The sequence below is a fragment of the Drosophila mojavensis genome, unplaced genomic scaffold (genome assembly GCF_018153725.1).
Source record: "Drosophila mojavensis isolate 15081-1352.22 unplaced genomic scaffold, ASM1815372v1 contig_80, whole genome shotgun sequence".
Lineage (NCBI taxonomy): Eukaryota > Metazoa > Arthropoda > Insecta > Diptera > Drosophilidae > Drosophila > Drosophila mojavensis.
The window spans coordinates 15,555,162-15,571,833 of NW_025318906.1; the positions used below are offsets into that span (position 1 = coordinate 15,555,162).

Below are 16,672 nucleotides of genomic sequence, written 5' to 3' on the forward strand. Positions count from 1 at the left end.
AAAATGTCAATAATAACAGTTCTTCACTTGAAGCTCTGCTAAGTTAAGTATTATTAATTTTATATGAATAAATGATAAAAGGCAAACGAAATAATCTAGATCTTTATCGTCAAAAAGAGAAAATAAAATTTAAAAATTAATGTATTTATTTATTTATTTTTTTATTTTTATATTCAGTACACTTCTGACGAATGTGCTTATAAAAAAATAAATGTTTTTTTATACATTTAATTTGATATTACAAAAAAAAAAATAAAATAAAATAAAAATAAAAATAAAACGCTGAATTAGTTAGCTGAGCCTTTTGATAAATCCATAAAAAATAATTAATATTTAAAAATAGTTTTTTAATTTATTAATATATTTTTTATTATACATATATAATTTTAATATAATTTTCATTTCATTAATTTAATTTGTTCTATTTGATATAACAAATCCAGAGCAGCATACCCGATGCCTTCCATCTACTAAACAACTATTTCCTGAAGTTTCTTCAAAAATGCTTAAAATCTGCAATAACAAATTATATATTTTAAAAGTTTTTCTCATTTGAAATTTCTAAGCTTAACTCAATAATAAGAAAAAAATACCTAGTAACGTAACATAGATCAGGTTTGTTTCTTAAGTCACATTCCGATATTCACTTTTGCATTAGGTACATAGTTAATATTGAGGGTTTTTGCCATTTGGCATTGGTTTAATCTTATGTTAATTTGAATAATACTTTGAGCTAATAATACAGGATAAGCATATGCTAAGGCAAAGCATATACTAACAGAGACTCAGACTAAATAGACTATATTGAAACCAAAGGAGCAACTTTAAGGATATCTGACAGTTGTGCTGCATTCCTTTAGGTATATAATATTATGCCAAAATTTTAAGAAATTAGAAAGGAATTTTAGAGACTAGGAGAAGTACTTGAAGATATCCTGACTCAATCCTGATTCCTGAGTTGCTATTACGGATCCTCAAAGTGCCCCTAAAGATTTGTTCTGATTATTGGCAGTGACTATAATAAACAATTCCTATAGCCAACAACTTTATGCAACTTTCCTACGGCATTTTCATCACTATCCATGGCACCCGGCCGTGATACCTATAGAAATAATAGTCATACGCCAGCTTGCCCAGGATTAGAATGATGAGGCTGGCCAGCACACAGTTGAGCCAGTCAATGGGATGGATGCGCGTATCGTCCTCGGCACTGATGTTGCACATGTCGTGGCGGGTGAGGGTCAAGACCTTGGCCAGCCGCAGCTCGTCGCCCTGCATATAGGTGCAGGTGACATTCCAGGCGTCCCTCACAATGTCCTTGTACTTGGTGAGGAGCTCGCGCAGTCGCATGCCAAACTTGCAGGTGCAATGCCAGGGATTCTTGCTCACCAGCAGAAGATTGGCATTCTCATTATCGTTCAGCGCATTGTCCATGGCGTACACCTGCAGCTTGCGCAGCTGATTGCCCTGCAGGTTGAACAGGCGAAAGTTCTGCAGCCAGTAGGTGTCCTCCAGCACGTCGATGTTTGAGATCAAATTGTTCTCCAGCTGCACGTCCACCACGTGGTGATAGTGGGGATTGTCCCGCAGCGGATTAATATCACTGATCTGCAAATTGCGTTGTGAGCTACTAAGCTGCAGAATAGAGTTGAGCCCTGCCTCGCTTCACTTACCAGATTATTATTGATGTACAAGGTGGTTGTATTCTCTGGCAAATAGGCGGGCAGATTGTGAAACTGCAGATGCGAGCAGTTGACCGTGTAGAGTGGAATGTAGGACTTGGGAATTATGTGATGCATCAGGCAGGTGCAGTTGAGCAGATCTGGATGCGATTGACACTCTCTGCGTAGGACCTAAAATTTATATTGAGCTAACTATTATTTTGCAAACTTATTTGCCTTTTGGCCATCTCCTTGATTTCAGCTATTGAAATAATATTCTGTAGTATTCCTTATATGAGGATAATTTAAATGATTAGAGAAGAGTGCTGAAGAAACTTGATATATTAAGAGGGAATATCTGAAACAATTTATACAACAAATAATTTACATTCTTTGGATTCAAATATTACGTATACGTAATGTGTCTTTCCAAATATCACGTTTACGTAATCTGTCTGTTCAAATAATACGTAATACGTTTACGTATCTGCCCACGCAAACAATACGTATACGTAATGAGAAAACGTACAAGTAGTCTTCGCATTCTTTGCGTGCAAATATTACGTATACGTATTACGTAATATTTAAACAGTAAAAATATATAGCCGTACGTATATGTAACATAAAGAAAACGTAGATTAATTCTTTATATTATATATACGTACGTCTATGTCTTTATTCTGTCTAAATATTACGTATACGTAATCTGTTTATTCACTATGAGACCTCATATAGCAAGTTTGGTGAGACAAGCTCGAAAAATGCTTGATTTATGCTCAAATAAAAAAAGTTGAAGGAGCGAATAGAAAATGCTAACAAGTGATTTGCAGTCTATGTGCTAAATGGACTCAATTGCTGATCTATAAGGTTGATCATAAATTTGATGGGCACTGCTAAGGTTGCTATATGTTATATGCACTACAATAAAATTATAACTAAAACTTTCCATTCAATGTTATGTGTAAACTTACTAAAGCTTAAGTCTATTAGTCTATAAAGGCTAAAGTCATTTTCAGAGGGAACGGAAGATAACCGAAATAAAATCCTAGCTTTAACTGTTATATTTAATTCAACTATGGTCATTTGCATTTTTTAAAAGTATTAATCTAACTCTTACGATCTGTACTCACCACCTTGTAGTGCATGACCAGCAGCATTTGTCGCTCCTTGTACTTGCGATCGGCGCAGATGATCTCCTCGCGATCCACTACGAGGCGACCCTTCTCTGGCTGGAGCAGCAGCCACTTGAAGTTGCGCGTGCAGTTCCACGGATTGCCGGCCAGGTAGAGCTGCTGGAAGGAGTGCGGCAGCATCAGTGGTCCGTCCAGTTGGATGAGCTGATTCCAGCGCAGATCTAAGATTTCCAGCGCATGAATGCGCTTAAAGGTGCGCGTCGAAATATACGAGAGATTCGTCCACGAAATGTTTATGGCCTGTAATACAATCCAAATTAGTTTCACAAGGCTCATAGCTGCCTAGACTTTTATCACCTGCAGATGATACATATCCGGAAAATCAATATTGAACTCTGTGAAGCCGCTGTACTCGATGGTCAGGGAGCGCAGCTGGGAAAACTTTTGCAGCTCTCGCAGAGGATTGAAGGACTCCCTGGGCCAGCCGCATAACAGCATCTGTTGTGCCTGCACAACTTTGCCTAGCCTCGAGCTGTGAATAAATATAATCAGTTGTCAAATAGATCTATAGATTCCTTAGTATATTCCCCTACTTTAGTATTCCCACATTGTTCATGCCGCCATAGCATCGGATCAGTCCATTGCGCGTCAGCCTCGTGCAGTTCCCATCCGCAGCCTCTGGCGCTGTTGTCCAGTTAACGCAACTAAGGCTGGGTATCAAGGCGGGTATATTAGCTACTGCTGTTTTAGTTGGGGTGACATTGCCAGTGTAAGCATCCACGACGCCACAAAACCTGCGCACAGAAGAGAAGCGGTAATTAAAGCTAATATGCTATACTACGCAGGTGTCTGCAGTTGGGTCTATTTATAGAGCCATGGCTGCGCCTCTCAGGTGATAATTGTTGATATGCCAAAACCTCATACCAAAATACATTCGCTTGCCACTAATCATAAAAAGCGAGTGTGTTTTATTATTTTTATGGCATGCAGTAGTCGAGTGAGAATATAAACAATTGGGTTTGCCTAACCCATATAGTACCCCAGATACCCGAAATACCCTATATACCCAAATATACGTTATCTATATTTGTATTAGATTAAGCAGAGTGTTAACATTATTAGCGTTAACATGATTCCGCTTCATTGATTGCATTGAAATAGATGGACGAATTCAGTTTATCATTTGAATTATATTTATATGTTATATGGACAAAAATAGAGGAAGAAGCATATAGGCATATAAGGTATAGCCGGAACATATTTATACAAAGCATACTGGTATACGTATAGATAGAAGTAGTGCTTTATATATATATATATATTGATATGCTATATAATATAAATATATATTTTGAGTTCATGATGAAAGATATCTCTATACATAAATGTAACTAAGTGTGCTTAAATACTTTGTCGATTACTAAATGTAAGAGCCAACAGTATGGGGCTCTAATTTGCTTGATGTATTAGCATGAAGTGATACTGATTCAGACTGTGGCCACTTAGCACATTCCGAGATCTACATGTAATATATATGTATATGTATATAGACAATGCACAATTGACATCAAATGTCGAAAGTTGTATAAACAACAATACATACATATAAACAAAAAATACATAAATATTGTTAAGAAATAAATATAATGTAAAGAAAAAAATAATATGTATACTTTTAATAACGTTGTACAAAAAATACATAAATATAATTCATAAATAAAAATTCTTTAATAAATTTTCAGAAAACTAAATAATATTTTTTTATAGATAATAATTTTTTTTAATTATTGTATTTTTCTATAGCATTAAAAAAAAATATTTTCCATATCAAATGTTTAGTATTTACAATTTCTGCGTTATATTTTGTTATTTATTCCGGCTTTGAAAATTGTTTAGTTGCAATTAGCAACATTTTTAGCGCTGTGACTTCTGAGCAAGTGTTAAAATTAATAATATACAAATGATAAAAAATAGAAGAAGCGGAATAAAATTTGATTAACTGACAAAATATTTGCATTGTAAATCAAATAAAATTGTTACAGTAGTTGTTGACTTGGCTAAAAATCATGAGCTCTCAATATTTGCGCAAATGTTTAATATGTTCTTCTTATGGGTGTTACAGGCAAAATAAAACTAGCTTGAGAATTGAATAGGTGTGCGCCAGTTTGCAATAACAATTTAATTATATTAAAGTTCAATATATTTATCAATTTTCGCACATTTTTTCGTTTGAAAACTGAAAATATCAGTTCGAAAGATCTCGAAAGTACATATCAAAAATGATTCGGTAATCGGGCAATGGCAATAAATACCCGAGATAGAGCATTGCAATGATATTTGGTATTTTTCTAGTATTTTTTCAGTATTTTTCGGTTTTGAGTGCATTCATCCGAAAGTTCATAAGTCCAGGAATATTTTTAATGCAGTATGATACTACGAATAGATACGCGTCGAACAAGGATTCCACTTGAAAATAGGATGTAAAGTCCACAAAATATGAAGTACCAAAGTTAGAGCTTGACAACTTTTCGACTCGATCCGATTTTGGCCGATTCATTAAGGGCCAAAAATTCAAAATAAATTTGGAACCTATATTTTTGAATGCAGTTCGAAAGATCTCGAAAGTACATATCGAAAATGATATATCGGAAAATGATATGTTCGGAAATCGGGCTATAAATACCCCAGATAGAGCAGTGCAATGATATTTGGTATTTTTTTTAGTATTTTTTCGGTATTTTTCGGTTTTGAGTGCATTTATCCGAAAGTTCATAAGTCCAAGAATATTTTTTAATGCAATCTAGTACTACGAATAAATACGCGTCGAACAAGGCATTCCACTTGAAAATCGGATGAAAGGGCCAAAAAATATGAAATACCAAAGTTAGAGGCTAGAGTAACTTTGCGACTTGATCCGATTTCGGTCAATATATTTAGGGGTTACATCACAATTTTTGCCAAAGACTACAATAATTTGGAACCTATATTTTTTAATATAGTTCGAAAGATCTCGAAAGTACATATCGAAAATGATATATCGAAAAATGATATGTTCGGAAATCGGGCAGTAAATACCCAAGATAGAGCTGTGCTATGATTTTTGGTATTTTTTTAGTATTTTTCGGTATTTTTCGGTTTTGAGTGCATTCATCCGAAAGTTCATAAGTCCAGGAATATTTTTTAATGCAATCTAGTACTACGAATAAATACGCGTCGAACAAGGCATTCCACTTGAAAATCGGATGAAAGGGCCAAAAAATATTTTTTAATGCAGTTCGAAAGATCTCGACAATACATATCGAAAATGATATATCATTCGGTAATCGGGCAATAAATACCCGAGATAGAGCTGTGCTATGATTTTTGGTATTTTTTTTAGTATTTTTTCAGTATTTTTCGGTTTCGAGTGCATTCATCCGAAAGTTCATAAGTCCAGGAATATTTTTAATGCAATCTGATACTACAAGTAAATACGCGTCGAACAAGGCATTCCACTTGAAAATCGGATGAAAAGGCCAAAAAATATGAAATACCAAAGTTAGAGGCTAGAGTAACTTCGGTCAATATATTTAGGGGTTACATCACAATTTTGGCCAAAGACTACTGTTGGGCTCAGCAATCATCGCTTCATTGTAATTAAGAGCGGCAGTTCATAGAATATGTTATCATGTAAGAGAATTTGTAACGGAGATCACGCTCTCCCTTTTGCGTTGTCTCTTTCACCCACGCACCGGCTCAGCTTAATCCGCCGGCTCGCGTACATTGTAGTTAGTATGCAATTAACTCTTGTTTAGAGCAGATGCAGTGTTAGATTGACTATTACAAACATAGTAGCGGACAGCACGACAGACTAGTCGCTTGCTCGCGTCTATCACATAAACTCTGTAAACTCTAATAATCGCTAATAAACTAATCACTAAGTAAATTCAATCGTTTAATAATTTAAAGCTATTCGAAAAATCTCGATAGCTCAACATTTGGTGACCCCGACGTGATTCTCTTTCGTTTCTTTACATATTTGCATATATATATTGACAGCATCACATACATACATACACCCGTGAACATAAGCATTGTATATAGCGATTAGTTGCGTGCCGTTACTTTGCCAATTCGCCAGACACTCTTTCGTTCGGTCTGCAATACACTGGCGCCCGTAAAAGTAGTACACATGCGAAAACTTCTGCAATTGACAATCTAATAAAGAATCAACTAATTTCTGAACTATGTCTATGGTTAGTGACTGCGTGTTCTATAGCTTCAATCTATAAGTGATTAAGTTTACATAAGCACAGTGTAATTACATGCTTGCCGTTATTCTTCGTTGACATTGCACTCTTTCACCACGGCTGCGATACGAGCGCGTCCATAATAATCGTACCGGTGTGCAACAATTCATACGTGTATATTATTTGAGTACCATAATATAATTCTTTGCCAGTTTATTAAAGTTGCAAGTACTCTGCTCGACAAATACGACTTATTCCAAGTCTGCGCTATAGCATATATACATTTACTTACTCTTGCAATCGCGCTCGCACCAACGACTTTGAACTCTATCGTGTTGCTCTTGCTGTACTCGTCATGGCGAATTTAGATGCTAGTGCAGTTGCTCCCGAAGATCGCGTGCGGTTTTATAAGCTCAAGGTACAGTCGGTGTTTGAACGCGTAAAAAAGCTACAATCCAAGGTCGATTCAGATGCTCTTGCCGATCACAGTGACAGCACTCTAAATGTTCTACTGGAGCATATCGACAAGCTAAGCCACTCCTTTAGCAAGGCCCATGAAAGTCTAGAGGAGCTCGACTTTACTGAGATGTCCAGCAATTTGCGCACTGACTTTGATGATTTAATAATGGTCATGCAGTCAACAATAATGTCCGAAGTGCAAAGTCGTACTGCTCAAGTGCATCATAGTTCCACGTTTAGTCGTCCAAGTGACCCTCCTCGCGCATCCGCTCCCAGATTGCAGGCTGCACCTGCGTTGCCGCCATTAAAGTTACCTACGTTCAGCGGTGGATATGCTAATTGGGCTGATTTCTACTCAATGTTTTCTACAATCATTGAAAGTCGGCCAGAAATCAGCAATATGGAAAGACTTCAGCACCTCCGGTCCTGCCTCGATGGCGCAGCGTTGGATACGGTTCGCTCTTTGGAAATTTCTAATGATAATTATACAATTGCCATAAATTTATTAAAGCAGAGATATGATAACCGACGTTTAATCTTCCAGGCCCACATCGTAAAGATCTTAGGTCTCAAAAGAGTAGAAAACGGATCCATAATCAAGCTGCGTGAGCTATCTGACAGCTTCAATGTCCATATGCGTGCGCTCAGTAGTCTGGGCACAACAGAGCAGATAGCCAGTGCCATGATTGCTCAGATACTGCTACAGAAGCTTGATGAGGCCTCACAAGCTAAATGGGAAGAGAAATTGGACAACTCAGAGACGGCTCTTCAGATACCCAGATATGAAGAAGTCTCCTCATTTCTTGAGCTTCGTTGCCGTACTTTGGAATCGATGAAATTTGCTCTTACAAACTATTCGTCAAGTAAGCCGATGAATTCTTGCAGTAAGGTTGCTACCAGTAGATCAGCATTTCTCGTAACCGGCCACAGTACTCACAGTTGCAATTTTTGTAATGATCTTGAGCACACAATCTACAAATGCCCAAGATTCGCAAACTTGTCTCCTAGTCTTCGCCTGAATGAGGTCCGAAAGGCTGGCTTATGTTTGAATTGTCTCAAGGGAGGTCATCAGTCGCGACAATGTGGCTCGCGCAGTTGTCGGGTCTGTGGAGTCAAGCATCATACGCTTCTTCATCTCGGCCACTCCAGCACATCGCAGGCAGCAATTCCGCCCCATCAACAATCTTCAACATCAAGAGTACAGACCATCCCTCAGCCCTCAGCACCAGCCACTACTCTCTTATCCAAGGATCGGCACAGCGATGTTGTGCTCCTGGCTACCGCAGTGGTTCTGGCAAGGAATCGGTTTGGCGAGCTTGTTCCTTGTCGTGCACTTTTAGATTCAGGCTCTCAACTACATCTCATTACAGCCAGATTTGCGAATCTCCTGCAACTTAAGAGAACAAAATCGGTGGCATCTGTATGCGGCGTAGGCGACTCCAATGTTGCCATGGATGGCAGCAGCATTTGCCTCACTCTTCAAGCTCATGCATCTGAATATACAACTAGCATAACGGCTATGGTAGCTACAAATATAACTGGCAGGCAGCCCAGTTCTAATGTGAATACGAGCAATTGGAGCATACCGCAAAATATAGTGCTGGCAGATCCAGCTTTCCATAGGCCGCAACGAGTAGATCTGCTTATCGGAGCTAGCCTGTTTTATGATTTGCTCTGTGTGGGACAAATCAAGTTGATGCCTGGACTTCCATTGTTACAGAAGACTCGTCTTGGTTGGGTTGTATCAGGTGGCGAGGCTCGCAACCACAACTCCGTGCTAATAGCTTCAAAGACGCCTTTGGATCCGATTACAGACTCCTGTGCTGATATCAAGTTGGACAGTCTCGTTCGTCGCTTTTGGGAAGTTGAGCGCTGCAGCGATTCCATTGTAAAGTTCAGCAAGGAAGACTCAGACTGCGAAGCGCATTTTGCGAGGCATTACAATCGATTGGCTAGTGGCCAATATACAGTACGCCTGCCTGTTAAGCTTAGTTGTGAGCTTCTTGGAGATTCTTATGAGCAAGCGCGACATCGGTTTCTCAATTTGGAGAAGAAATTGAGTCGTTTGCCGCATATAAAGTCTCAATACTCAGCATTTCTGAAAGAGTATCTTGAACTTGGTCACATGTCACGCGTTCCTCTAAATTCATTCCATCTATGCAGATATTTTCTTCCTCATCACTGCGTTCTGAAGGATGATAGCACAACTACCAAGCTTCGCGTCGTCTTTGATGGATCTGCATCTACAACAACTGGGCATTCGTTGAATGACATTCTAATGTCAGGTCCCGTCATTCAGCCAAAATTAGTCGACATATTATTGCGCTTCCGATCTTATCCAGTTGCACTCACCGGCGATATTTGCAAAATGTATCGTTGCGTGAAAGTACCTGAGCCGGACAGCTATCTACAATGCATTTTATGGAGGAATTCGCCAGATGATGAGTTGGAAGTTTTCAGGCTTGATACGGTAACATATGGAACAAAACCAGCGTCATTTTTGTCTGTGCGCGCCATGCATCAGCTTGCCGTAGATGAAAGGAACGCATTCCCAGTCGGGTCCGACGTACTGCTTCGCGATTTCTATGTTGATGATTTGATTAGTGGAGGAAATTCAGTCGAAGAAGCAAGACTTGTTATGCAAGAGACAGCTGGAATCTTGGCATGTGGGAAGTTTAAATTGAGGAAGTGGTGTTCAAGCCATCCCATGGTACTGGACGGCGTAACAGACTGCGACAAGGAATCGCTCATTAGGTTCAACGATGGCAGCGACATTACAAAGACACTTGGCCTTGCATGGGATCCGGCATCTGATCAACTTCTTTTCTCATATCTAGCTCTGAATTCAGCCTCTAAGCCCTCCAGGCGCTCTGTTCTCTCGTCTATTGCTAGGTTTTATGATCCCCTCGGCCTGGTCGGCCCAGTAATAACGAAAGCTAAAATCTTCTTGCAACAACTCTGGAGGCATAAACTTGATTGGGATGAGAGTCTCCCGTCTGCATGTCACACTGCATGGCTAGACATTTGCAGCAACTTTGGCAATGGTCTTAGTAGTGCATTTCCCAGGCTATCATTAATACCAGGATCGAAGGTTGAGGTCCATGGATTCTGCGATGCCAGCATCGAGGCATACGGAGCTTGCATTTATATTGTATCCAGAGGTCAGCATACCATCAGCAGGTTGCTTTGCTCTAAGTCTCGAGTTGCGCCTCTAAAAACGCTCACGGTTCCCAAGCTGGAACTATGCGGGGCAGAGTTGCTTGCGCGTCTAATGAATGAAGTGGCTCGCTTAGGCATTTTCGCAGGCGAGTTTCATTGTTGGTCTGACTCTACTGTTGCGCTTTCTTGGATCAATGACGAGCCCGGACGATTTAACGTTTTTGTTTCAAATCGCATCGCCACGATACAAGATCTCACATCAGCAATGGAATGGCACTATATACCTACAACACTGAATCCCGCGGATATATTATCTCGGGGTGCATTGCCCTCGGATTTAAATGCATCATTACATTGGTTCAACGGTCCAGGTTTCCTCTGTAAGCCCAGATCTCAGTGGCCAGTCTCAGCACTTCCAGAAAGAACTTCAATTGAGCGTCGAAGAACTGTGCTTCTTTAAAGGACGCAGTCCATGATGTCTCTATGGACTGCAAGTTTGTGAATTCTTTCGGCCGCTTGCAGCGTACGTTTGCATACGTATCAAAGTTTATTAAAAAAAGTCATGGTCCAGGAATAACCCTAGCAGACATCCGGAACGGCACTCATATACTGTTAAGAATGATTCAACGAACACATCTCTCAGACGACATAAATGCTCTTCGAAATAAAGGAATGGTTCCGTCATCCAGCAGTCTAGCCTCGCTGTCACCGTTCCTTGATGAGATTGGGCTGCTACGTGTCGATGGTCGTCTCAAAAACTCAACTTTAAATTTCGATAGTCGCCATCCAATTATTTTGCCCAAAGTTCATCCAGTAACTAGAGCCATCATAATGCATTTCCATCAGCGAAACTTGCACGCTGGTCCCCGAGCAGTGCTAGCGTTGGTTCGTTCCCAATATTGGCCAATTGGAGGTAGAAAAACTGTAGCCAGTGTAATTCAGAGATGCGTAATTTGCTTTCGTGCAAGGCCCCGACTCGTTGAACACATAATGGCAGATCTACCCAAGGATCGAGTCGACGGCTATCGGGTCTTTGGAGTGACTGGAGTCGACTTTTGCGGACCCTTCTTTTACAAGCCTGAGTCACGAAACAAGGCGCCTGTGAAATGCTACGTTTGTGTGTTTATTTGTTTTGCTACGAAGGCTATTTGGTTGGAGTTAGTCAAGGATTTAACTACCGCGGCATTTTTGCATGCACTTCAACGTTTCATATGCACCAGAGGAAAGCCAAGTCAAATCTGGTCGGATAACGCCACAAACTTTCTTGGTGCCCGCAATCAGCTTCAGGAGTTGAAGCGTCTATTTCTGTCAGACACCCACCAGAAGGCTGTGAAGGATTTCTGTTTGGCAGACTCAATCGAATGGCATTTCATCCCTCCACGATCACCTCACTTTGGTGGCTTGTGGGAGGCTGCAGTGAAGACAGCGAAGCATCATTTTTACCGATGTGTTGGGTCCTCCGTCCTAACTTACGATGAGCTTCGCACACTGGTTTGCAACATCGCTGCTGTCGTTAATTCACGCCCTTTAGTTTCGATTTCAGAGCACCCATCAGACATAGACGTGTTGACTCCTGCGCATTTCCTCAACGGTGGCCCTCCTTCGTCTTTCAGTGAGCCAAACCTAACCGGGCTCAATTTTAATCGTTTGGATGCTTGGCAGCGCGTAAGCTATCTCCAGCAGGTGTTCTGGACTCGTTGGCGGGACGAATATCTCAACTTGTTACAACAGCGAGCGAAATGGAGAACCTCTAAACCTGGCTTGGCTGTTGGCAACATAGTTCTTGTGAAGGATGAGAATCTACCTTCACTTAAGTGGCCACTAGCCAGAATAATCGAACTTATCCCTGGAAGTGATGGCGTTGCACGGGTAGCCCTACTAAAAACTGAAGTTGGCGAGATAAGAAGAGCTACAAATAAGCTGTGCTTGCTGCCCCTTAAGGATTCTGTTGAAGACTAAGTCTTCAACGGGGGGAGGATGTTGGGCTCAGCAATCATCGCTTCATTGTAATTAAGAGCGGCAGTTCATAGAATATGTTATCATGTAAGAGAATTTGTAACGGAGATCACGCTCTCCCTTTTGCGTTGTCTCTTTCACCCACGCACCGGCTCAGCTTAATCCGCCGGCTCGCGTACATTGTAGTTAGTATGCAATTAACTCTTGTTTAGAGCAGATGCAGTGTTAGATTGACTATTACAAACATAGTAGCGGACAGCACGACAGACTAGTCGCTTGCTCGCGTCTATCACATAAACTCTGTAAACTCTAATAATCGCTAATAAACTAATCACTAAGTAAATTCAATCGTTTAATAATTTAAAGCTATTCGAAAAATCTCGATAGCTCAACAACTACAATAATTCGGAACCTATATTTTTTAATGCAGTTCGAAAGATCTCGAAAGTACATATCGAAAATGATCATTCGGAAATGGGGCAATAAATATCCGAGATAGAGCTGTGCTATGATTTTTGGTATTTTTTAGTATTTTTTCAGTATTTTTCGGTTTTGAGTGCATTTATCCGAAAGTTCATAAGTCCAGGAATATTTTTTAATGCAATCTAGTACTACGAATAAATACGCGTCGAACAAGGCATTCCACTTGACTATCGGATGAAAAGGCCAAAAAATATGAAGTACCAAAGTTATAGGCTAGAGTAAGTTTGCGACTCGACCCGATTTTGGTCAATATATTTAGGGGTTACATTACAATTTTGGCCAAAGACTACAATAACTCGGAACCTATATTTTTTAATGAAGTTCGAAAGATCTCGAAAGTACATATCGAAAATGATATATCGAAAAATGATATGTTCGGAAATCGGGCAATAAATACCCGAGATAGAGCTGTGCTATGATTTTTGGTATTTTTTCAGTATTTTTTCAGTATTTTTCGGTTTTGAGTGCATTTATCCGAAAGTTCATAAGTCCAGAAATATTTTTTAATGCAATCTAGTACTACGAATAAATACGCGTCGAACAAGGCATTCAACTTGAAAATCGGATGAAAAGTCCACAAAATATGAAGTACCAAAGTTAGAGGCTTGAGTAACTTTGCGGCTTGGCGATTTTGGTCAATATGCTTTATGGGGTTACATCACTATTTGGCCAAAAATTGAAAATAAATTTGGAACCTATATTTTTGAATGCAGGTAGAAAAAACTCAAAAGTACATATCGAAATTGATATGTTATTGGGAAATCGGGCAACAAATAGCCGAGTTAGAGCCGTGTAAAGTTTTTTGTGGGATTTAGTAATATTTTTTCGGTATTTTTCGGATTCTTGTGCATTCGTCGACCCTTCTTAGGACCTATGAATTAATCTGTACCTCAAATTTTTTAGCATAGAATTAAGAATTTTTTTCAATATTTGCTAATTAGAGCCGATCTAAACAACAAAAACAAACATTTACAATATATGTACTTAATTCTTCTATTGAAGCGCCACCGAATTCAATTCACAATCAACTTCAATTGAAATGTGCTTCATGCCATTCGATTTGGTCACAATTTTAATAGGTCAATTGAAAAATCATTAATATAAAATGAAAATAATGGTTGCCTTTTTATTATCATTATTAATTATATTTGGTTCTAGGTCAGTTACGTACTTAAATTTCTAAAATTAATTTTATGATTCGGACAAGATCTAAAAAAAAATGGATCTATTTGAAATATAAAAAATTCGATTGCCTGCCTAAAATTACTGCGCAGACACTCGAAACTTGTTTATCAATTTGCCCATCGCAATGAAATCCACTTCGAAATCAGTCGCGTAACAACATTCAATTGGTTTTCAATTAAATGACTTGGCTTTTTTAGCCAGAGGTCAACATACTCTATATGCTAGGCCCTAACTAAAAGCTGGTGAAGAATATATCTTGAATAGAGATCTGTTGACAGATATCCTATGAATGATATATTATTAATGGTATTTATTCATTCTACTACTACTGCTTCTCTATACAACTAAAAAAATTCCAGACTACATCAATTTAAAAATAGAATGTAAGTAAATATAGTTGGTATATCTAATGATATTTATCTGTCTGTCATATGTTAAGGTTTTGTTTTCGTAGTCTTAAAATAGACCAAACGCTAAGATAATTTAAGCATATATGTAGCTCAAATCAAATGAACACGAGCCAGAGATCTATTATCTATTATGCCAGCTCGCACAGAAGCAAGATAGTTCGAATTGCTTACGGCGAATATGAGAAAGCCAGAAGGCAGAAATCTCAAGAGAGAAACATAAATAACCCAACACACTTAGTTTGGTAAGACTAATGAAACTTTGGTGTTGTCAAGACAACGAAAAACCCATAAAGACTGAGCTTCATGAGCTGTTTGTAATTAAAATGTTTGATAAAGTAACTCTTAGAACTGAATAATATAATAATAAAAATTATTTAAAATTTTATAGTTAGGAAATTCAAGATAAAAAGTCTGACTGTGAGAGAATCTCTGTGAGAGTGAGAGCGAGTGAATGGGAGTGAAAGTGAGAGGTGGAGAGGGTTAGAGACAGAGTGAGCTAGATATCTGTCGGGTCCCATTTATGTTATTTATTAAGTTTTAACATCTTTAAGTAAATTCACTTAAAATTAAAAAACTTTGAAATAATTAAAATTATTTTGTAACAATGAAATAGAATGGAAATTTTATTAATCAAATTCATTGAAATTTGATGAGAACAAATAATCTATTATCTATAATTATCATCAATTATATGGAAATTGTGAATTAAAATGCAATTAATATACAAACATATTTGTAGCCCAACAAATATGTTGGGCTACAAATATGTTTGTATATATAGTGTTGATCGATAAAGATTAGAATGTCCTCAGAATGTCCCTTACATTGCCTTAAACACTATATATTCATGTGTAAACAACAACTTAATCTACAGATACTCTAGCTAAATACGTGTAAAAGAGCATTCACGATAAGCCGCATTTGGCGCTGCTTTGCGTAGATAAACAGAACAAAGAATGAAAACGGTTTGATTTATGAAACAGTTAAATATTGACACGGGCACACATGCAGCTCTAATAAAACCCACAGTCCAAAAGGCTCACAGATTTTCTTCATATTACAACGGATGCGGCAAACATTGCGCATACGCCGTGTAAGCGCGCTGAGTTCACTTTACCTATAAACAGATATATTTCTTTGTTTTTTATTTTATTTTTTGTTGGATTAATACCTGCCAAAAATAGCCACGAGCAGCAGAAGAGTAAACGCAAATGAATTTTCATTAATAAATGTGCTTTGATAGCTCATTGCCACTGGAAGACACTGAAATCACAGGCACAAGCTCAGGTACGTAGTCGATGCGAACTCTGCGGAAATACGTGTAAACTTCGCGATGTTCAACGGAGTGTACATGACTTCTGCGGGTACAACGCGAATTGCAGCAGATTTGTGTATGTTTCCATATATGTAGTAGATAACAGTGTATGTTTCCATATGTTTAATACATGTTCTAAATCTGCCTGGGCAGTTGCGGTTTACTTTTTTAATCACTGTGCGACATCCGTATCTCTCGCGCGCTCTGTGTTACTTTTCTCGCGTTTGAAGTTCAAATGAGGCGCAAATGCGAAACGCTGACATATTTTCTGTGTTTTGTGCTTTATTTGCTTTTTGGAGGCATCGCTGCGATCTCATCCATCAGCTGTTGGGAGACATCAGTGTGAGCCAAATGTGCGAGAGAGAGCGAGAGTTTTTATTGTTGCTATAAAATACGGTTGCTATCATAAGTAGCTGGAGCTGCTAGTCTTTGTGTGTGTGTGTGTGTGTGTGTGTGTGTGTCAGTATACATATAGCCGAGAGCAGCATCATTCCGATCAGCTGATTGCTCATAGACAATTGTTTACTACTATACGTCTATACGTAAATTTATTGACTACGACACACGCATACTAATTGCTTTAATTTTTGGCTTTGCTTGGCCAAAATAACTGCTTGTCTATAAAAAGTTAAATTTCTAACGAATTGTGATTGTGCATAATGTCTTTAGCTTGCAAATGGAC

At 38.6% G+C, this 16,672-nt stretch overlaps 1 protein-coding gene across 2 annotated transcripts; it reads right to left on the reverse strand.

The window, feature by feature from the left end:
* Window positions 1-140: 140 nt before the first annotated feature.
* LOC6580090 (protein singed wings 2) lies at window positions 141-16,664 on the reverse strand. Of its 2 annotated transcripts, XM_044011093.1 has the most exons (7): window positions 15,847-16,664; window positions 3,388-3,588; window positions 3,152-3,326; window positions 2,792-3,094; window positions 1,674-1,853; window positions 1,025-1,608; window positions 141-931 (listed from the first exon to the last, which is right to left on the reverse strand). In XM_044011093.1, exons 1-6 carry the CDS (start codon window positions 15,921-15,923, stop codon window positions 1,060-1,062), a joined length of 1,485 nt encoding a protein of 494 aa, XP_043867028.1. In that variant the 5' UTR covers window positions 15,924-16,664; the 3' UTR covers window positions 141-931; window positions 1,025-1,059. The 2 variants fall into 2 exon arrangements, with proteins under 2 accessions (XP_043867028.1, XP_002005960.2); XM_002005924.4 differs by having other exon boundaries at window positions 141-1,608.
* Between the last annotated feature and the right edge of the window lie 8 nt (window positions 16,665-16,672).